General features: G+C 35.0%; 1 protein-coding gene across 1 annotated transcript in view; it reads left to right on the top strand.

The window, feature by feature from the left end:
- The window catches only part of LOC120415636 (cytochrome P450 4c3), a 39,948-nt gene that overhangs the window by 15,369 nt on the left and 1,882 nt on the right, over positions 1-22,697 (top strand). The window contains exons 2-3 of the mRNA XM_039577235.2: positions 15,232-15,347; positions 22,416-22,695. Of these exons, the coding sequence (XP_039433169.1) occupies positions 15,232-15,347; positions 22,416-22,695 (396 nt within the window). The remainder of the gene's footprint in view (positions 1-15,231; positions 15,348-22,415; positions 22,696-22,697) is intronic.

The raw sequence follows: 22,697 nt of genomic DNA on the forward strand, positions 1-22,697 counted from the left end.
TATCAAAAAACCTTTCCAACGAGTCAAAAACATTGAAGATCTGGCAACCCTGTCTCGATATATGGCCACTTAAGTGATATTGATGCACTTTTTTGAAGCCGGATCCCACTTAAATGTATGTAAACTATGCCCAGATCCACAGTTCGACCCATCATTAGTTAGGTTATTGAAAACCCTATCCAACGAGTCCAAAACATTGAAGATCTAGCAACCCTGTCTCAAGATATGTCCACTTAAGTGATATTTATGTACTATTAGGAAGCCGGATCCCACTTAAATGTATGTAAACTATGCCCAGATCCACAGTTCGACCCATCATTAGTTAGGTTATTGAAAACCCTATCCAACGAGTCCAAAACATTGAAGATCTGGCAACCCTGTCTCAAGATATGTCCACTTAAGTGATATTTATGTACTATTAGGAAGCCGGATCCCACTTAAATGTAAGTAAACTATGTCCGGAGCCACCATCCGACCCATCATTAGTTAGGTTATTGAAAACCCTATCCAACGAGTCCAAAACATTGAAGATCTAGCAACCCTGTCTCAAGATATGTCCACTTAAGTGATATTTATGTACTATTAGGAAGCCGGATCCCACTTAAATGTATGTAAACTATGTCCGGAGCCACCATCCGACCCATCGTTGGTTAGGTTATCAAAAAACCTTTCCAACGAGTCAAAAACATTGAAGATCTGGCAACCCTGTCTCGATATATGGCCACTTAAGTGATATTGATGCACTTTTTTGAAGCCGGATCCCACTTAAATGTATGTAAACTATGCCCAGATCCACAGTTCGACCCATCATTAGTTAGGTTATTGAAAACCCTATCCAACGAGTCCAAAACATTGAAGATCTAGCAACCCTGTCTCAAGATATGTCCACTTAAGTGATATTTATGTACTATTAGGAAGCCGGATCCCACTTAAATGTATGTAAACTATGCCCAGATCCACAGTTCGACCCATCATTAGTTAGGTTATTGAAAACCCTATCCAACGAGTCCAAAACATTGAAGATCTGGCAACCCTGTCTCAAGATATGTCCACTTAAGTGATATTTATGTACTATTAGGAAGCCGGATCCCACTTAAATGTAAGTAAACTATGTCCGGAGCCACCATCCGACCCATCATTAGTTAGGTTATTGAAAACCCTATCCAACGAGTCCAAAACATTGAAGATCTGGCAACCCTGTCTCAAGATATGTCCACTTAAGTGATATTTATGTACTATTAGGAAGCCGGATCCCACTTAAATGTAAGTAAACTATGTCCGGAGCCACCATCCGACCCATCGTTGGTTAGGTTATCAAAAAACCTTTCCAACGAGTCAAAAACATTGAAGATCTGGCAACCCTGTCTCGATATATGGCCCCTTAAGTAATATTTATGTACTTTTTGGAAGCCGGATCTCACTTAAATGTATGTAAACTATGTCCGGATCCACCATCCGACCCATTGTTGGTTAGGTTATTGAAAAACCTATCTAACGAGTCCAAAACATTGAAGATCTGGCAACCCTGTCTCGAGATATGGCCACTTAAGTGATATTTATGTACATTTTTATTCCGGAACTAAAAAATGGCTGAAATATGTTTCCAAACCACTCATATCACCCATTGTTGGTAATGAGTGAGGAAGGCTCCAGCCAGGGGTGTGCTTATGGGTAGATTTGAGTAGATGACATCTACTTAGCTGTTTGTTTAAATTTATTAAATTTTTTAAGGAAAAATATTCAAGTTAAACGATATTTTTGACCATAAAAGGGTTGGCACCAAGTTTCACCAATTTCTTGGCTCAATTTTGAAGCGCCCTTTTCTTTTTTTCAAGTCATATGCACTCTTTCTGGAAAGTCAACCAAACATTTCAGTGTTCCAGTGTAGTGCTGTCGCAGTTAGTCGCAAAGTCGCCAAGTCGAGGAGCGATATTTTTTAAATGAGGTTTGTCTGAAGGCGCCCCTAGGATTTAAAAAATCGTATTAAAATTCTCAATATAAAAATTTGACTGGAGGCGCCCCTACGACTTAAAAAATTGTATTGAAATTCTCAATATGAAAATTTGACTGGAGGCGCCCCTACGACTTAAAAAGTTGTATTGAAATTCTCAATATGAAAATTTGACTGGAGGCGCCCCTACGACTTAAAAAATTGTATTGAAATTCTCAATATGAAAATTTGACTGGAGGCGCCCCTACGACTTAAAAAGTTGTATTGAAATTCTCAATATGAAAATTTGACTGGAGGCGCCCCTACGACTTAAAAAATTGTATTGAAATTCTTAATTTGAAAATTTGACTGGAGGCGCCCTTATGGCTGAAAAAAAATTGAACAGGGGTGTGCTTATGGGTAGATTTGAGTAGATGACATCTACTTAGCTGTTTGTTTAAATTTATTAAATTTTTTAAGGAAAAATATTCAAGTTAAACGATATTTTTGACCATAAAAGGGTTGGCACCAAGTTTCACCAATTTCTTGGCTCAATTTTGAAGCGCCCTTTTCTTTTTTTCAAGTCATATGCACTCTTTCTGGAAAGTCAACCAAACATTTCAGTGATCCAGTGTAGTGCTGTCGCAGTTAGTCGCAAAGTCGCCAAGTCGAGGAGCGATATTTTTTAAATGAGGTTTGTCTGAAGGCGCCCCTAGGATTTAAAAAATTGTATTAAAATTCTCAATATAAAAATTTGACTGGAGGCGCCCCTACGACTTAAAAAATTGTATTGAAATTCTCAATATGAAAATTTGACTGGAGGCGCCCCTACGACTTAAAAAGTTGTATTGAAATTCTCAATATGAAAATTTGACTGGAGGCGCCCCTACGACTTAAAAAATTGTATTGAAATTCTCAATATGAAAATTTGACTGGAGGCGCCCCTACGACTTAAAAAGTTGTATTGAAATTCTCAATATGAAAATTTGACTGGAGGCGCCCCTACGACTTAAAAAATTGTATTGAAATTCTTAATTTGAAAATTTGACTGGAGGCGCCCTTATGGCTGAAAAAAAATTGAACAGGGGTGTGCTTATGGGTAGATTTGAGTAGATGACATCTACTTAGCTGTTTGTTTAAATTTATTAAATTTTTTAATGAAAAATATTCAAGTTAAACGATATTTTTGACCATAAAAGGGTTGGCACCAAGTTTCACCAATTTCTTGGCTCAATTTTGAAGCGCCCTTTTCTTTTTTTCAAGTCATATGCACTCTTTCTGGAAAGTCAACCAAACATTTCAGTGTTCCAGTGTAGTGCTGTCGCAGTTAGTCGCAAAGTCGCAAAGTCGCTAAGTCGATGCGCGATCGCTGCGCGATGGTTTGGTGTTTGCTTTATTTAAATTTAGCTTTGTCACTCTTGCGATGCATAAGTTTTTTTTTTATTTGACTCAATGATTTTCGGTTGTTGTGCGCACGCAACTATATGTTTTCCCAAAAGCGAGAGAAGCCGACTCGCTCACCAAAATGTATCAAATTTGGACCAATGATTTCAAATGACTTTCTCAGATTGAAGGAGTAAGTCTTCCCTTTAGGTGAATCCAGACTCCGAACTGGTTAATATTTTTTAGCTCGTTTTAAAAGTACAAGCGCATTGATTTATTTTTTATTTGTTTGGAAGTGCGCAAAATCTAATTCGTCATTCATTTGCGTAATGCGTTTTGTTATACCACTTCGCAGCAACAGCCTCACAGGGCATGCAAACCTTATGCATCGCTGTGTTAACATGTTTCCAACAGAGGACTTGTGTAGGCTGACTTACTCTTTTTATCCTCTAACAGAGGTTGACTTTTGACGGGTAGAGTTTTTCGGAACATTTACCCCGAAGCTTTGAAAAAAAGAATTCTTCTGAAATCAGTACCATTAATATTATTTTTTAATTGCTGTTTTCTTTTTTGATGAGAGAGATCTTCGCTTCTGGTTAAGGCTTTGTTCGAAGTGATAGAATTTTATAACGATCTTATCAAATGTTTCTTATGAAAGTCACTGAAAATTGATAGAAACAATAGGCTCTTTGGCCACTGATTCGTAAAAAAGATATACGTCGCGGCGTCCGAGACACCATTTGATTTTGCTGGGACCGATTTTTGAAAAAATGCCAAACTTTAAAGGTCTGTACCGAGCTCCAGGGTGCTCCAAATGTCAATGTTTTTTATACCAAAAGATGTGCAAGGATCTGGCCTACACGCCAGTGATGTTGAAAATAAACGCTTCAGTGGCCGAAGTGCCTAAAAAAATACATTTTTGAAAAAATCTTATTTACGGGTTAAATCCCATTTAAAATTCAAATGCAAAGCGCCAGCTTCTGTTACGTCCAATCAAGCTCATATTAGGGATTCGAGCTCAGTATGCCCACCAGAACAAACCTCTGAATGCCTGCCAAAAAGTCTTTTTTGTTACATCCTAATACATATACATAATCTATGCAAATGCACATATTTTTCTAAATTATCTAATTTGATTCCACTTTGTATAATCTAGACTTTATCAATTAGATCTCTAAGAACAATTTTCGGAACAAGTTCTCATAATAAAATATCAGTATTTGTTCGTTACTAGCTGAGATATGCGAATTTCGCTTAGTTACACAATAGGAAGCGGTAACTGAGACATTTTGAATGCTCATAAATAAATATGATGTTAAAGAAATTAGATAAAATTTTGATATCAATTTCTCGTCTCAATAAAGCAATGCTGTTAAAAGTAACGATAATTGCGCATAATATAATTTCATAATTTCAGGTAATACTAGAGCGTCCAATTTCCCGTCGTGGGAAAAAAATCCCGAGAATTCCCGGAAAAAATATTTCCCGTAACTTCCCGAAACTCAAGCGAAAGTATACATTTTCCTAACTTTTTGGCACATTTTTTTCAATTTACAAAAAAAATAGTTATGAAAAAACTCAATTTAATATTATTCATTTTAATTTATTGTTCTTAAACCCATTCAGTTCGCCTGAAAATTTCATATGAAAATATGAATATTTAAAAAAATATTCGTTCCAGAAGCTTTCACAACTGGGATCTTGTTTATTCGTTGAGCAACAAAAATTACGATATTATGAAATGAAAATTTACTATCATAATTCTGGTTAGTTTTTTAAACGAAAATTGTTGTTATATCATTTGAAACTTAGGTATCCTGTTCTGTCAAGATCAAATTATGTTTTTTTTTGCGATTTTGTTTACCATGGCCAAATTGGATGAAAATTGAAAAAATATCAATTGATGTCTCAGAGAAAGTTATTCAAAAAGAATTTGGTAAATTTGTTAAAAAGTTTTAACAGTTTAATATTAATAAAAAATAACTTGAGCTAACAAGCGCGTAAGAGGTTTAATATGAACTAAACTACTTTAATTGCTATGAAAATTCTTTAAGACGAAGTCATTTATTAAGCTGAATCATTAAAAAAAACTACTTCGTATTATATAGAAGGTGATTTTATAAAAAATATATTTCAAGTGAAAAAGCTGATTTTAAAGGTGAATTCAATGCTTATCTGTTTATTCATGAGCTCAAAGAAGTAAGATTTGTTCAAGAAAAAAGATTTGCCAACAAATCCATATTTTCTTCATTATTTTTTTATTTTCGTTTCCACGTCGTCTCAATATTATTCTGTTCACAGAGCCATGTTCAATAGCAATGTTATGGTTTTGAAGCATGTATTCATTTTACTCGCTGTCCAAAGACTGTGATTGGAAAAAAACACTGCAAAAAAAAAATACTAATAAATTTAGAAATAGCCTATAAATTTTGAATATCAATATATTTTCTTTAAAATGTTTTTGCAAGCAGTTAAAGCATTAATTGACCCTCGCACATATTTTGATCATTTAAGTTGCTATTTTATACAATTTTGTTGAAGAATATTAACCAGAACCAGAACCAATATAAGAACAATTTTGGATAAATTTAAAATTTCCCGTTTCCCGGGAATTTTGTAACCCCGGGAAATTGGACGCTTTAGGTAACACTAAATCGCATCAGATTATTCTATTGAGAGCTAGTCAATCTGTTTTCTCCGTTTTGATTGCAAAGATAAAGTTCAAAATAGTCAAAATAATTGCTTCTCACCCAGTCGGCCTGGGTTCGATCCCAGACGGTCTCTGTGGCATTTTTCGAGACGAGATTTGTCTGATCACGCCTTCCGTCGGACGGGAAGTGAATATTGGCCCCGGACTAACCTAAAAAAAAAGGTTAGGTCGTTAGCTCAGTCCAGGTGTAGGAGTCGTCTCCCTGGGTCCTGTCTCGGTGGAGTCGCTGGTAGGCAGTTGGACTAACAATCCAAAGGTCGTACGTTCGAATCCCGGGGTGGATGGAAGCTTAGGTGTAAAAAGAGGATTGCAATTGCCTCAACAATCAAGCCTTCGGACACCTAGTTTCGAGTAGGAATCACGTAATCGAGAACGCCAAGGCAATGCTGTAGAGCAAATAATTTGATTTTGATTTTTTGAATTTTTTGAAATAAATAAAAAGTACGAAATTCCTTTATTTTAGGAATTCTGCCTTCTTTCCTTATTAAGTAATTGGGTTTTTCGGATAACTGATTTTTTTTATATGTTATTTTCAAGTTGGGACCATCCATAAACCACGTGGACACTTTTTTGGGAATCTGTTACCTCGCATTTCCGTAAAACTTCATCAATTCCAACTCTCTTAGATGCATTCGAAAGGTCTTTTGAAGCACTTCAAAATGTGCCATAGACATCCAGGATTGGTTTGACTTTTTCTCTTAGCTTTTGCAAATTACTGTCAAAAATATTTTTTTTTAAAGCCTTAATATCTTTTTCCAACATCCTCCAACACCCATACTCCCATAGGTCAAAAGATAGGTAATTTCATGGACTATAAGCCTACGGTATCAACTTTTTGGCCAATCGCAGTTTTTCTCATAGTTTTTCGATTTTTCTACAACAAACATTTTACAACGTTAGTTTTTGCCCTGTATGCCTCCATAGCGGCACTTTTTGGTCTCAATTTTGTTATATTCGGAATCCTCGGACAATTTCACGTAAGTTAGAAGTATTGGAATTGTAATTTTGATTTAAAAAATATTTAAATAAAACATTTTTGAAAAAAGAAATAGATTTTATTTACCCTATGATCAATACGTCACATGCTGTATCAAGTAGGCGAAAACCTGTTTTACCCCTAATCCAGCAAATTGTTAAAAAATATTTTAATTCATTCTAAATGGCAATTTTTCCAATCAAATTTACAACTCCAATACTTCTAATTTACGTGAAATTGTCCGAGGATTCCGAATATGACAAAATTGAGACAAAAAAGTGCCGCTATGGAGGCCTACAGGGCAAAAACTAACGTTGTAAAATGTTTGTTGTAGAAAAATCGAAAAACTATGAGAAAAACTGCGATTGGCCAAAAAGTTGATACCGTAGGCTTATAGTCCATGAAATTACCTATCTTTTGACCTATGGGAGTATGGGTGTTGGAGGCTGTTGGAAAAAGATATTAAGGTTTTAAAAAAAAATATTTTTGACAGTTATTTGCAAAAGCTAAGAGAAAATTTCAAACCAATCCTGGATGTCTATGGCACATTTTGAAGTGCTTCAAAAGACCTTTCGAATGCATCTAAGAGAGTTGGAATTGATGAAGTTTTACGGAAATGCGAGCAATTTTAAGATTTTTTATGTTTTTTTGACCTCAAACTTCAGAGCCCGTTTTACCCCACTTCCCTTTGTCGTAGAGGGCTCATATTTGGCATGAGTTCATCTCATGTATAGACAAACAAACGCTGAAAGTTTCATCCAAATCGGAGCACCTCGATACGACCTGTTACACATTGGTGAAAAACTCGCTCTTAAAATCAATAAAAAAATATTCAAAAAGTTACATCTCTCTTTTATCTAAGATTTGTTCTCCGAAACTTACCGTGGATACCATGTTAATATATAATTCTGGATTGAATACGCGAGAGTCAGTTTTTATTATCAATTCCAAAATGGATCAAATTTAATTATGTGTAGATAGAGTTATCTTTTTATGATAGGTGCGACATTAAAAATTTTAATTAACTAAAAGATTCTATTGTTTCATTGCAATGGGTTGCGTTTTTCCACGCTGCAGACAAATTTTTTTTATTTGTCCACATTGGGTGATGGGCATTTCCATTATCGAGTAAGACGGGACAAAGAAAGGGTTTACGACTAGGTTTAGAGTCAATTTTATGAATTTTCATAAATAAAGTGAAGTTTGTGTAAGTTAAGGGCAAAAGTCACTGTTTGTCTGTTTTGATCTTATATTTGAAGTTTACTAAATAATGTTTACAAACCTAGAGGTTCTCTAAATATTTGAAACTTTCTAGCAAGTGTTTAGCCAAGTGAATTACCTTACTAATTGTTAAAGAATTTTTGAAATTCTTTTTGTTATGTTTTCCTAAAATAAATTTGCGGGAAGGTGCGCACATTTTTGTATGAAAAAAAAATCAAACAAATAAAGTAACTTTTATTTCTGATTTTGTGGAATCTACGTAAGACCTTATAATCTAGCCACTTAAACCTTGCGGTTTCGGCAACGGATTCACAGGCGTGTATCGTTCTTTTTGCGACAAGACATTTTTTAATTTCTAATAATATTGATTCAAAATCACAGAAAAAAATTATCAGCAGAAATCGTACCAAAAAATAAAATTAATGCAAAAAGTATTAAGTATAAGTACTACTTTGTTAAAATAGGTAAATTTACCATACAATTATTTTAATTGTTAATTTAATCTACGCTTTGTTTATGATTAGGTACTTTAGGATTTTGTTTTATTATTAAGTTTAAAAATACGTTTTCACTATAAGCGCCTCCCATATCAGTTAGTGACTGGCAGCGCCCTAAAAATCATGTATGCACTGTAGGCGCCCTCAGCCAAATGCGCATCTACCTAGCTCAAGCCCATCAAACACACCCCTGGCTCCAGCCACATAGGTGGATTAAGTTAGTTTTTCTAAAAAGTGCTGCAAAAAACATCCATGAGATCTTTTTTCTTTGTTTTGATAAGTATAGAAAACACTCGAAAATTATTCAAAAAAATATTCATTTTACATGAATTGTTTGATAAACATATCAACTCCAAAACCCTTAAGCATGTGACGTTAAATTTATCGTCATGCTATTTTTACAAACAATTGTTTAAAAAAGTGCGTTTAGGGAGACTTGATCCCTGCATTTTTACAGTCACTGGAATCAGCCTCAAGATTAAATAATTGGGCTGGGTTTTCGTACATAGTTTCCTTTAGTATAGTTGTACATAACTTACTGCAGTTTGAACCATTTTTCAAAAGTCTGTAAACAAAAATTACCAGCTTTTGTAAACATGCTCATTTTTTGTCTAAAAAAGAAAATTTTAAGTTTTTAAATATTTTGCATGCTAAACTTGTTATATTTTGAACACAAACGTACATGTTTAATGTGAAATTGCTGTAACTTATAGAAAATTAAAAGTTTGGATGAATAAGAAACATTTTGCTTAAGATTTCTTCAAAATGTTGAAAGGGGGATCAAATTACCCCCAACATTTTGAAAATGCCGGTTTAAAATATTTTTTTAAAACGCTTGGCATTATTCGAAGAGTTTATCTGATGAAATACCCTTATCAGCCAAACATAGTTGAATGTTTAAGCTTTCAATTCATGTAAAAAGTTCATAGTTTTGTGAGAAATTGACAGAGTTATGTGCGATACAAAAAAGGGGATCAAGTCTCCCCACTCTCCCCTATAGATCACATTAGACAGTGTTGCCAGAACTTCATTTTTTCTTCAAATTTGAAATAACTTAACTCAGATTTAATAAATAACGTCACAAGAGTTAATTTACAGGTCATTTTACCGTCTTTCCTCAGTAAAATCAGCAAAATCTGGTAACAATAAAAAGCAGTTGACAACTTTTATCAGATCATCCTCCAGCACTCGAGAAACCAAAGTCAAGGTCACTCAAATCGCGATTTTTAACTCGTTCAGCTACCGTACAGTTTGTTTTTCTACCACATCCCATTAAATATTTAATGTCAATGAAATTTGCCCAGCCAAAAAAAAACGAGCTCCATATTTTCTCACACGATTCACACCTCAACTTGTGATGGAGTTCAGAGGTATTTGAACTGGTCCAAACTTTTTGAGCTTGAGATGTTGTGAACTATCCAAACATCCGCAGATGACACATAACCTCAAACATTGAGAAGAAGAAAAATAACATTGCAACCCAGGTTAAGAAACGTCATTTGGTCATTTTTGTCTTCTATTTTGTTGTGCTTTTCCATTGTCATTTCGGCTTTGCGAACACATTTCCCAACCCCCCCTTCTTTCGCGTAGCCCGCGGCTAGCTGCTCACGCTTAGTTACACTCACTAAGCCGAATTGGGTTACGCCGAAGCGGTTAGGTCACCAAGGCATCGAACGAAACTTTTGACGCAAAGATTTCCCATCACCGATCGGCGCGTGGAACGACCAACCTTGAAATTAAACGAGTTTTTTTGGCGATTCAAACTTTCCGCGATGGGTTCGTCGCCTAACGCCGGATCAAGTCTCCAGCGGGTAAAAGTTGTGCAAAAGTCGTAAAATGTAGTCCGAAAAGGTTCGAACTGCGTCTAGATTCACTTCAGAAGTCTGCTTTCAATCAATCAACTCGAAGATTCGAACAAAAAAAAACTACTTTCAGTAGACACTAATTTAGTTCAAGCTTCCATAAAACCTCAAACCTTCAACAATCAAAGTTATATAATCTGATGCACACACACCAACGAGGTCCGTTCAACTCACCCAAATAACAAAGAAACGAAAGTAAAAGCATAACCTACAAAAAAAAAACTCGATCATAACCTACAAAACCACACCTTAATCTCAGTGACTTGAGCGCGAAGCGAGGAACCCGAAAGTCAAGGTCGCAATGAAAGCTCGTTAAACTGCACTCGTACTTGCGCGTGCAAGTTTATAAGGTCCGGGGGGTAATTTCACACCTGTCCACTTAACGGGTGGTTATGGCAGGTGAAGAAGAGGCGCAATTTCATTCATAAAAACGGAGTTAGCGGGTAATGATTGTCGGCGCCACCGGAGCCACAACAAGTGTGGTTAGGTTAAGTGAGCCGTGGCAAACTTTGGGGCAATAAACGTTTGTTTGGTTTTATGGGCAACTGGTTTATTTGGTTTTAGTTGGGACTTTATTAGCTATTGTTCAACAATATATTTAAGATATCAAAAATGTTTTGACTTGTTAGCAAGTAATGGTAAAATTTAGTGATAAAATTGATAAAAAAAAAACAAAAAACCGCTGCTTTTGAGCCATAATGAAGGTTGAACGAAAACATTGCCACCTATTTCAATGGTTTTGAACAAAAAATGTTTTATTTTTAGCAAAAAATGCAAATTTAAGTCAAAAAAGATTTGCGACTTCAGTTTTAATGTAAAATTAGTTACAATGAAAAAGTACTTTACAGATTTTTTGATAAAGTGCATTGTTTATTCGTTTTTTTTTTCAAATAGTGTCTATGACTGTTCCTGAAAATATTTTTTTCTAAAAGCTCAGGAAATTTTCTATAAAATTGCCTAAGAGACATTGGAGATTGGGCCACTGGTTACTGAAATACAGTGAATAAAAGAAAAAGAAACAAAAAGAAGTTAGTTCCCATCCAAACATACTCAGATTTTCTAATGCCAATATCTCAGTAATTCACGGCCCAATTTTAAATGATGAAAAATGTATCTCTTCAGAAAAAAAAACTTTTGAAAACAAGACTTACATTCAATATTACTCACATTTTCGTAATTGAATGACGCAAAAAAAATAATATTAGGGGAAATAAACCCATTTTAGGCCTAATAAGCGGTCGTGTTTGAATGATGCTGGAAAATCTGGAGTGTTCCTTGAAATTTACTAAAACCAAGAACACCAACGAGTAGAGCAACTTTTTGTGAACATTTCTGTTTATTTTCACTTTTACTAAAAATTATTCTATTCCTTTTACAAGCATTTTAAAAAAATATTCCCCAAATGTATTCTAATCAGTAGAGTGCATTGGGCGTGCGTCCAGCGCTTTTTAGTGCTGCCAAAATTTATGAAATTTTAAGCGAACATTCACTAACAGTAGCATTTAAAGAGAATATTTCCTGGCATCACTTTTTGTTCTTTATTTGCCTTCGCTGCTCGCTCGGTTTTCTTCAGCCTTCGATTGGAATGGGTCGACAAAAGTCAAACGTCAAAAGACTGGGCGCGTTTGTTGTTTTTATGGCCCTTGCCAATTATTTACATGTTTTGGGATTATTTTTCAAGTAAGTTACTAGCTAATGTGCAAAAGAACATGTTGCCAGTAGCTGGAAGCAATTTCATATCTTAAGCGCTTCGAAAACGTTAGCGCAAATGAAAAGAAATTGATGGCGACTTTCGTTAAGTAGTTAAGCTCTCATTTTGCATGTGGATGTGTGTGCCAACAAAATGATGAGAAATGGTCGCGCAAAATAGAAATTATGATCAAAAGTGCTTTAAATTTGATCTTTTTGGCCTGTAAGCGACATACATTTGCGTGCTTACTCGAGGCGGTGCTGTTGCTGGTAAGTCCAAAATAGTATTTTTGGAGCATTGATCGAGCACCAAACTCTCCATATGACGAAGATAGGTGTTTGATTGGAAAGGCTATATTTCCCCTATCACGGTTTGGGTTTTTCCCGTTTAAAAATATTTTCAAATATCGGCTCTTTGGTCCTGAGAACTTCAAAACTGATGCATTTTAAGTTTTCATACAACCGTTTCAAATATAAGGCTAGATGACTCCAAGCAATTTTTATCTAAAAGCCCAATAAATTACCTTTCAATTGCGTCCAAGAGACCTAAAACCGATTGAAATGGAGCGGAGTAACATTTTTTTAAAATGTTGTTTTTCGAAAATTACCATATTTTGGACCACCCTAACGCGGCGTGTGTGACCCTAATGGTCGGGTCTATTTATTTTAGCTAAGGAACCCTGACTAAAATTTTTAACTCAATCGGACATTTTTCAAATAAAACATACGGCTTTCGTGAGGAATTGCTGTTACATATAATAAAATGCATCACGGCTAGCATTACAGAGTAACTTAGAGGGAACACTGTCATTAGTTTTTTGTTCCACTTTGGAGTTAATCGCAGGTACATCCCAGACCTGCCTCCAGCTCTGACGTTTCTTTCTGGGTTACACCGTTTGCTCACCCTTCAAATCCTACGTAAAGTGAAATTTGCAAAAACCTAATGGCCTATCTACAATCACTTAGCTTAGAAAATTTCACTTAGCTTAGGAATTTGAATCAATGGAAATGAATCTGAGTTTCTACAATGGAAAAGTAATCAAATTAGAAACTGACGTTTGGTTTGGAAAATTTCAAAATCTACGGTAAGTTGACGTTTCCATATCAAAGGTAAACAAACAACTGCATAGCAACGTATATCAGCCCAGCAAGTTTTCTAAGTTGATTGTGGATGACGAACGTAAGTTGCAGACTTTCCTAAGTAACTACTTTACTTAGATGTTCTAAGCTAAGTGATTGTAGATAGGCCATAACCCAAGAATGGAACTTTATACGATTGTTTATACCTTTTATTGAAAATGTATTCTCAACATTCAAATTCCTTTCGCTGACCTTCAGCCAAAATTGGTCCAAATCTGCACAGCTTGCTACGCTCGGAATATGTAAATGACCTGTTCATGGCCCTACCCGCCACAATATGTATCGAAATTTATGTAAAAATGTGTGGTCTGAGTTTGGCTCGCCCCTTCCAAACAAGTTTCTCGCACGTGTCTAGACAAACAAAGCATTGCCGACGTGCCTTCTTGTCATATCGATGCTGCCGTGCTATCTTGTCAGACGTCGCTTTTTGACGTTCCGAGAAAAAAAACGCGTTTTAATGTTTGACCTTGAATAAACAAAAATCACTGTAAACAATAACAAACACGTTTTCATTGTTTGATCATTGGTTTGATCATCATTGGCCGAGGTCCCGAGTTATAATTACACAAAATGTTCGCAGTAGTCGGGCGTGTAGGTGTGTCAAACGCGTTCTGGCCTGAAATCCCTTTGACCAGTGCGACCATTTTCATCAATTTTCAGGGTGTGCATAACGAGATTGATTTTTTTTTTCATATGAAAAGTGACAACAATGCACGAAATTTTGTCGGTTTTTTATTGAATATCCCAGGATTGAAATCGGATTTTGGGAATCTGTGACGGTCAAAAGGTGAAGCATTGTGAGCTGAATAAAATAACGTTGTTAACTCAGTTTGGCTCAAAAAGCACGTTACCCAGTGTAAATCACTGAAGCTACCTGAAGATGTTCCAACTTCATAGTCATTGATCAGGCTGACCTTCAAACCTGAACTCCGTAGAGTTGGTAGATGTCCTAGAACTTTGCAACAGACTGTAGATCAACCACTAACTAACTGCAGCTTCAGAAAAAAACCTACCTGAAATTTCTAAATACATAAAAAATTGTAGTGTTTTAAAACGTCTTTGAAAAATATAAAGAAAATATTCTGGCATCACTGCTAACGAACTGTCAGCACGCGAGCTCGAGACTAAATGAAAGAGTAGAAATCTGCGCGAATTTGTTTATGTTTTAGATAGTTTTTGGGAAAAAGATAACCACTTAATGATTTTACTTTTAAAGTATGACTTTATACATATCAAATTGCAGGTAATTGTCTCAACTACAAACTGACGAGCTTAGATTTTTCAAAAAGGCTTTCATTTCTTAAAAAAGTTGGGAGGAAAATAAGACATTTTTAAGGATTTTTAGTAGTTTTTACTAATAAGATAACCAGTCAGGCTAGACTTAACCAATCAAGCTCATATTTAACCAGTAGGTGCGTAAGAATGTTCGCTACAAAATGTCGGGTCGGTTCGTTGAGAAAATGTCAAGCAAAACATTGTAATAGGACCGAAGCCGAAGTGTAAACAAAGAGTCTATCCTGCTCACGTCAGTTGATGTTTACATTAGGAACGAGCAGGATAGACTCTTTGTTTACACTTCGGCTTCGGCCCTATTACAATGTTTTGCTAGATGTATCGTTTTCGAGATATTTCAATTTTACCGATAAAAAAACTCCCAGCTGATTCTCTTAGCCCTTAAGAGAAATAGTAAAAAATAATATAAAACTTTATTCATACCACACAAACAAATAATTCTTTGCTAAAACTGTAAAAAAAAAACACTTCAAATTCAATTTATTTTAATATTTTTTGCTAAAAAAAACATCTTTTTTCTTATTTTTTAGAAATCTTCAACCGCATCATCTCAATCCGCAAGCTGTACGGTCGTCAGCAGGGTTTTAGCCGAGCCTGGAACGGTCCGATGCCGTACGTGATGATCTCAAAGGCCGCCGCTGTTGAGGTAGGAAAGCATTGAAGTTCTTTGCTGCATTTTATTGTTCTGGAACATTCTGGAGTGGTTTGACTGCAAAACTGGTTTGGTGACCAAAGTCGAGAAATCCTACAGGAACTTGCCAAACGACTATGAAGTATTTTTTAAACAATGAATATATATCTAAAACAGAAATCTAGAGTAGATATCTAATACAAAAAAAAATCTCAAAATGACATTTAATGAGCATTAAAATTTGAAATCAATCCAATTCAAACAAAAAAAAAAATGCCTACGTGACCAAGCGAACCACCTTGAACCACCGTCAAAAAATCGATTTAGAGAAGGAAAACTCAAAAATCCAATTCCAGTTCGATTAGTGACGATGGCGTGAAAAAGCAACTTGCCTGCTTCGACGTGACGCCTCAGGAGATCAGGCCAAAATAAACTAATTCCAACGTCCACTCAATTTCAAACGCGACTTTAGGCAACAGCTTGTGGTGATGCTATACAGCTTAATAAACCAGTATTTAAATTTTTCGCAGATGACACAGCGAATTTGTGTCGCAAAAATTTGGCAGATTTGCAAAATGTTTAAATTTGCATTTGAAAAAAATACTTCGTTTCCTCTTCTTGTTCGTTTTTATTTCGAACAGGTTTTAACTCAAAGAAAGATACAGTTACAACTAGAAGGTTCGAATCTCAAATACCAAAGGAGATGCAAAATTCGAAGTTAGTAAATTAATGGTCAATCATTAGTAAATCATAGTAAAAAAATTGAAAAAAAACAACAAAAACTTAAATAGGAAGTGTTTGGAACTTAATTGGATTAGTATCACTATGCTAATAGACCCTGAGTCGACCATTGCCCTGGTGATCATTTCATTTCCTGAGACGCTAGACGTGGACGTGACAAACATCAAATTCAAGCGTTCCGCGTCGATTTGCACCTTAACTTACATAACCTCAACTTACAACAGAAAAAAAACTCCCGATGATCAATTTTCAAGAGCAAACCGCGTCTGACCTTCATGATCCAAACATCACTATAGGCTCAGCTTAGCGATCCGCTCAACTTCAAAAAGTTCAATTACCTCTGCGTTTACTGAGTAGGTACCCGACTTGAAAATTCCACAATGGTAAGCAAACCAACTCGTTTTGGGAAGCGAGCTTCTTTACTGACCTACCCAAACTGTGGTTACTACTATTAAAAGCATGGTTGCATAAGAGTCCCATTTGCATTTTCGCGAAATCTTAACACGTAGCCTTATGAGGAGTAACAAATTTACTTGCTATTTTTTTTGAATATAAGACATTTATGCAAACATAACCAATTGCATTCGTTTTGTACTCGTCGTTGTTGCCGTCACTTAAATAAAGGCACCCAACATCTGGTTTGGTTACTTTCAAAATTGTGTGGATCGCTTGCGAGGACCTACGGCAATGATCTTCTTGAGTGAACGATTGAACAGTGCATTGCACGGGATGTCCGGTGTGGTTGCATGTCGGATTGCTTCAAGCGTCGAAGTTGAGAGTTGAGACAGAGTCCCCCGGAGGTGACCCTTAAGTCACGCGGAAAAGGTTGGAGCTCACATTTATGACAGAAATTTAAGTTGATTTCAATTACGACACCAACATTTGACAAAAAAAATTCTGATGCTTCCTTCACTGTAGATTAGAAGAAATTCGATTTGTTCACATCATCATTCTGCAGTAAATACAACGCAGTAGAGCACTGCCGTTTTACGGCGATATGATGTATACGCCATTGAGGTAATTTTGCTGTAGACACGATTTTCTGTTTTTGTTCATTTTTTTGAAATGACTAATTTGAGGTCTGCTCTGTAGAAACTGTTAAAAAGTACAATAAAAATGTTACCCCTACAAAATTTCTTGTTTTTTCCTATTCTCTACGATTTTACCACAAACATCATTTGGCCGAAAAAATAGCAATAAAAAATCACTACTTTTCCTGCCCAATGATGTATGTATACATTGCTCGATCAAAGCGATCAAAGCTGGCTTTATTTTTTGTGCCAGCTATTTTGATAGCTTAGTGGATCCCGTAATGCATTGTCCACGTGGATACTTAAAGGGAGGGGGGGGGAAGGTATTATGGAGCGTTCTTTTATTACGTGACGCAGTTGGGGGGAGGGGGGTTGGAGGCCGTGTTACGCTCCATACAAAATTTTTAAAATTTGTATGGAAATTTTGTTACGAGGTGGGTCTAAAAATCCGATATTTTGCGTTACGTAATAAAAGAACGCTCCCTTAGCGATTGTCTATGCTCCATAAACACATTTTTTGCATAAAAAATTGTCAGCAAGGGAGGTGGGTGGGTCTAGAATTTTCAAAAAAGTGTTTACGTGGATGTGGATAAGGTGTCATCCATTAAGTACGTCACATTAAAATCAGCCAAAATTTACCCCTCTTCCCTCAGCACGTGACGTACTTTATGGATGATGCCTAATGGACGTCCTCTTAAGAATTAAATCGAAATAATGTAATAAAATATTCCCAGTCTTGATTTGGTTCCAAAACCTCAAATCAACATTCAAACAGTATTGAATTTGACTTCTATCAATTCTCAATGTATACATACATCATGATGAGTAAAATTGGCGTATACATCATTGTTTGTTTGCTTAATAAAATGGGCCCCAGAGCAGCTTTTTGAAAAATTCTTTCGTCAGGAGGTAGGGGAAATTCTCGTATGTTTGGCAGGTTAAGCACTCGCTCCTAACTCCATCCAATTAGCTGATTTTCACTATTTAAACAACAAATTTTGCAAAACTTTTGATAAAAACTTGCTTTCTCACTTCTTATTGAGCTATTTATCACTCGATTTCAGTTGAAAACGCTTTTAATAAGCTTTAATTGAATGTCAAAGTTCTGACCTGCCAACATTAGAGGCACGCTGGAATTAGATGCTGTTCCCCTAGCTTTAAAGATTTTTCATCAGACTGTACAATAAAATTGAAAATGTCCAAAATGGCGTATACATCGAAACGAAACGAAACTATTGGCACTACGCCCCCCGGGGCATGGCCTTCCTCTAACGTGGGATTTCTGCTCCAGCGCCTCTGACGAGACAGGAGAAACCGGGACCGACGTTTTACTTCACCATCCGATAGAAGCTCAGTGGATAAGGCGGGAATCGAACCCGCGTCTCATAGCATCGTCGGGATCGGCAGCCGAAGCCGCTACCCCTGCGCCACGAGACCCACATCATATCGCCGTAAAACGGCAGTGCAGCAATTCTCTACCAAAACCGGAAATGGATTTTATTTGTATTTTTTGATTTGGCTCAAACTTTGTGGGGGCCTTCCCTATGACCAAATAAACAATTTTGTGTGATTGGTTCATCCATACAAGTCTCCATACAACTTTGGCTGCTGTCCATACAAAAATGGTGTGTAAATATTCAAACAGCTGTAAACTTTGAGTGAATTTTCTGATCAATTTGGTGTCTTCGGCAAAGGTGTAGGTATTGTTGAGGACTTTTGAGAAAAAATAGGTACACGGAAAAAAAATGCAGATTTTGTAATCAACTCAATTTCCCAAAATACGTATTTTTTGATTTTCGAGATTTTTTGATATGTTTTAGGGGACAAAAATTCGCAACTTTTGAGCCATAGAGAAACATGGTCAAAAAATCTGTCGCCGAGTTATGAATTTTTGAAAAAAAACAGTGATTTTTGGAAAAAAAACGAAGTTTCATGCAAAAACAAGTTTAACATAATTTTTTAATGCCAAATTGAATTTGCAATCGAAAAGTACTTTACAGATTTTTTGATTAAGGGCTCCGTTTTCAAGATATAGCCACCGAAAGTTTGATTTTAGCGAAATATTTGCAGTTTTTCAATTTTTAAAAATGGTGGCCACGAGTGACCATTTCTAAAAATATTTTTTTTTGAAAAGTTCGGAAAATTTGCTATAAAATTGTTTAAGAGACATTGAAGATTGGACCTCGGGTTGCTGAGATAGAGCCGCTTTAAGAAAAAGAAACACGAAAATTGAAGTTTTCTTAATCTCACCAAAACAATTCATCATTTTCAAATGACGATATCTCAGCAAATAATGGTCCGATTTTTAATGTTAATACATGAAATATTCGTGAAATTTTGCGATCGATTCGAAAAAAATAATCGAAATTTTTTTAAATCAAGACTGACATTTAAAAAGGGCCAAACATTGAATATTACGCCCATTTAAAATGGTAATCTTGATTTAAAAAATCTCAAAATATTTTTTTCGAAAAGATCGGAAAATTTCACGAATTTTTCATGTCTTAAAATTGAAAATCGGACCATTATTTGCTGAGATATGGTCATTAGAAAATGGTGAATTGTTTTGGAAAGATTAGGAAAACTTCAATTTCCGTGTTTCTTTTTCTTAAAGCGCCTCTATCTCAGCAAACCGAGGTCCAATGTGCAATGTCTCATAGACAATTTTATAGCAAATTTTCCGAACTTTTCAAAAAAAAATATTTTTGGAAATGGTCACTCATGGTCACTATTTTTAAAAAATTGAAAAACTGCATATATTTCGCTAAAATCAAACTTTCAGTGGCTATATCTTGAAAACAAAGCCCTTTATCAAAAAATCTGTAAAGTACTTTTCGATTGCAAATTCAAATCTAAAAAACGAAAATTTTCAAAATTGGTTTAAAAATTGTAATTTTGCAATTTTTTAGAGAAAAATTGAATTTTAAAATATCTACAATTTTGCCCAAGACACCAAATCAATCAGAAAATCCGTTCTCAAGATTCAGTTTTTTTAATGTTTTGAAGGCTTTTGTATGGATTGCTGCCAAAATTGTTTGAAGGCGAATAAATAAATCAAAATGTTTTTTGTGGTCTTTGGAACAATAAACCTGATGTTTCATCCAAATCAAAAATACGAAAAAATTGTCCGAATTTTCAGAAAAATGCTTACTTGCATTCTTCATATTGCAAGTTTTTGACCAAATGTCATCAGATTTTGAAAATATTGTTTACAAAAAACAAAGAAACCTAAATGCAAAAATGTTGAAAAACAGCAAAAAACAGGTGTGAAAATAAATGTAAAATTAACTGAAAACAGTAAATTCAGTTAATTTTACTTCTATTTCATCTATTAAAATTATATATTTCTATAGATTTTAAATAGATCGACAGATTCTAAAAATCTCGAATGCTATTCTATTTTTTTTTAGTTGTAATATTTTTATACTTCATAATTGTAGAATTCAAAAATTACGAAACAGTCAAGTTCCATTTTTTTTTAATTTTTACCAATCTAAAACTTATTCAAAAATCCAAAGATTTTATAACTCCAGAATTCAAACATTTTTAAATCCTTAATTTTAGAATTTCTTAAATTTCAGTTTTTTTTTATTTTTGCATTTTATAATTCCAGAATTTTAGGATCTTTAAATCGTTTGGAAACTTTGAAAATAACATAACAAAAATTATAGAATGAACATACTCTAAAAAAATATAGTTTGGAAGTTATGTAATTAATTTGAAAGAAATGCTCATGATGAAGAATGGAAAGACTCACTTTGTTTGTAAGAAAAAAATTAGAGGTTAGCAGTGTTGCAAAAGAGTGATAGAAAAGCTATCAATAGATTATCTCTGCACCAAAAATATCCGAGAGTATAGCGGCCGTCACTATAGCTTGTGAGATCTCTCTTCTTGTGTCTCGTGATTCCCAGCGATGCCATTCTCTCTCTATCACTCCTTCCCTTTTCCTCGACTGTGCGCTCTCACCGCTGAGTCTCTCAATCTTTCCAAAAACTGCAATGAGAGAACGCGAGATGGCGATTAGGAGCCGACCACGCATGACGCCCCTTCAAACTGCGTTTGCAAAATTGGTTTTGTGGCGGCTTTTGTGGTTAAACGCTGTTGCGGTAGGATGTTCGTGGAAGCGAGAATGAGAGAGAAAAGGAAAATGTCAATCGCGAGTGGGTAAACACCAAAACGTGTTCGGCTATGTTCGGCGCTGAGAGTTTCAATGAAGAGAGAAGAGCAGTTGTATTTGAGGCATGAATATTCAGGCGAGATAATTGTAGTTGCTGAGAGCTGATATTTTGATATTTTAACAACCCTGGAGGTTAGACTATTTCTACAAAATACATAAAATTTCAAAATCAAATTCTAAAACTTCAAAATTATAAAAAAATATTTAAATTCAAGCATTTAAAAGTCTACAATTTTGAAATCTCTAAAATTAAAAAATCAGCAATTCAAAGATTTTAAAATCGAAAACCATAAAATTTAAAAATTCATAAGCTATACAATTTTGAATTCTAAAATACAAAACTAAAAAAAAACTTTCGAATCCTGAAACTATTTATATTTCAAAATTATAAGAAATTCAAAATTCAAAATTCAAAATTTTAAAAATTATTAAATATTCTAAAATTTTTATAATTCAAAAACTTAAAAATTCTAAAATATTGAATTTTTGAGATTTTGAATTCTATGGATTTTCGAGTTTTATATTTCAAATTTTAGATTTCTAAAGTTTCCGAACGATTTAAAGATCCTAAAATTCTGGAATTATAAAATGCCAAAAAATTAGAAAATCTGAAATTTAAAAAAATCCAAAATTAAGGATTTAAAAATGTTTGAATTCTGAAGTTATAAAATCTTTGGATTTTAGAATAAGTTTTAGATTGCTTAAAATAAAAAAAATGGAACTTGACTGTTTCGTAATATTGAATTCTACAATTATAAAGTATAAAAATATTACATTTCAGAAATTTTAGAATAGCATTTGAGATTTTTAGAATCTATCTACCTATCTATAATCTTCAGAAATTTATAATTTTAAAATGTTCAAGCTTTTGAATATTTGAATTCTTAGATTATTACCGAATTCCAAATGTGTTTAAAAAAAAATAAAATGTATAACAGAAAAATAACAGTAATTAAAGGTTTAAGAATTGAATGACATAAATGTACTAAAAAATATTAGAACCTTCAAATAAAAGAAGAATAACACAAGAAAAACAAATTTAGATAAGAAAAATCATTGATCAAAATAACCTATATTCAAGACCCAAGCAAAATAAAGAAATCGTTAACATGACCGTTTCCCTCCTTTTTCCAGCCCATTCTCAGCAGCCCGAAGCACATCGAGAAGAGCCACGACTACGAGTTCCTCAAGCCCTGGCTCGGCACCGGCCTGCTCACCAGCCAGGGCCGCAAGTGGCACCCGCGCCGCAAGATCCTCACCCCGGCCTTCCACTTCAAGATCCTGGACGACTTTGTTGACATCTTCCAGGAGCAGAGCGCGGTGTTGGTGCAACGCCTCGAACGGGAACTCGGCAACCGGGAGGGCTTCAACTGCTTCCCGTACGTGACGCTGTGCGCGCTGGATATTGTCTGCGGT

This window comes from Culex pipiens, chromosome 1 (genome assembly GCF_016801865.2).
Source record: "Culex pipiens pallens isolate TS chromosome 1, TS_CPP_V2, whole genome shotgun sequence".
Classification (NCBI taxonomy): Eukaryota; Metazoa; Arthropoda; class Insecta; order Diptera; family Culicidae; genus Culex; species Culex pipiens.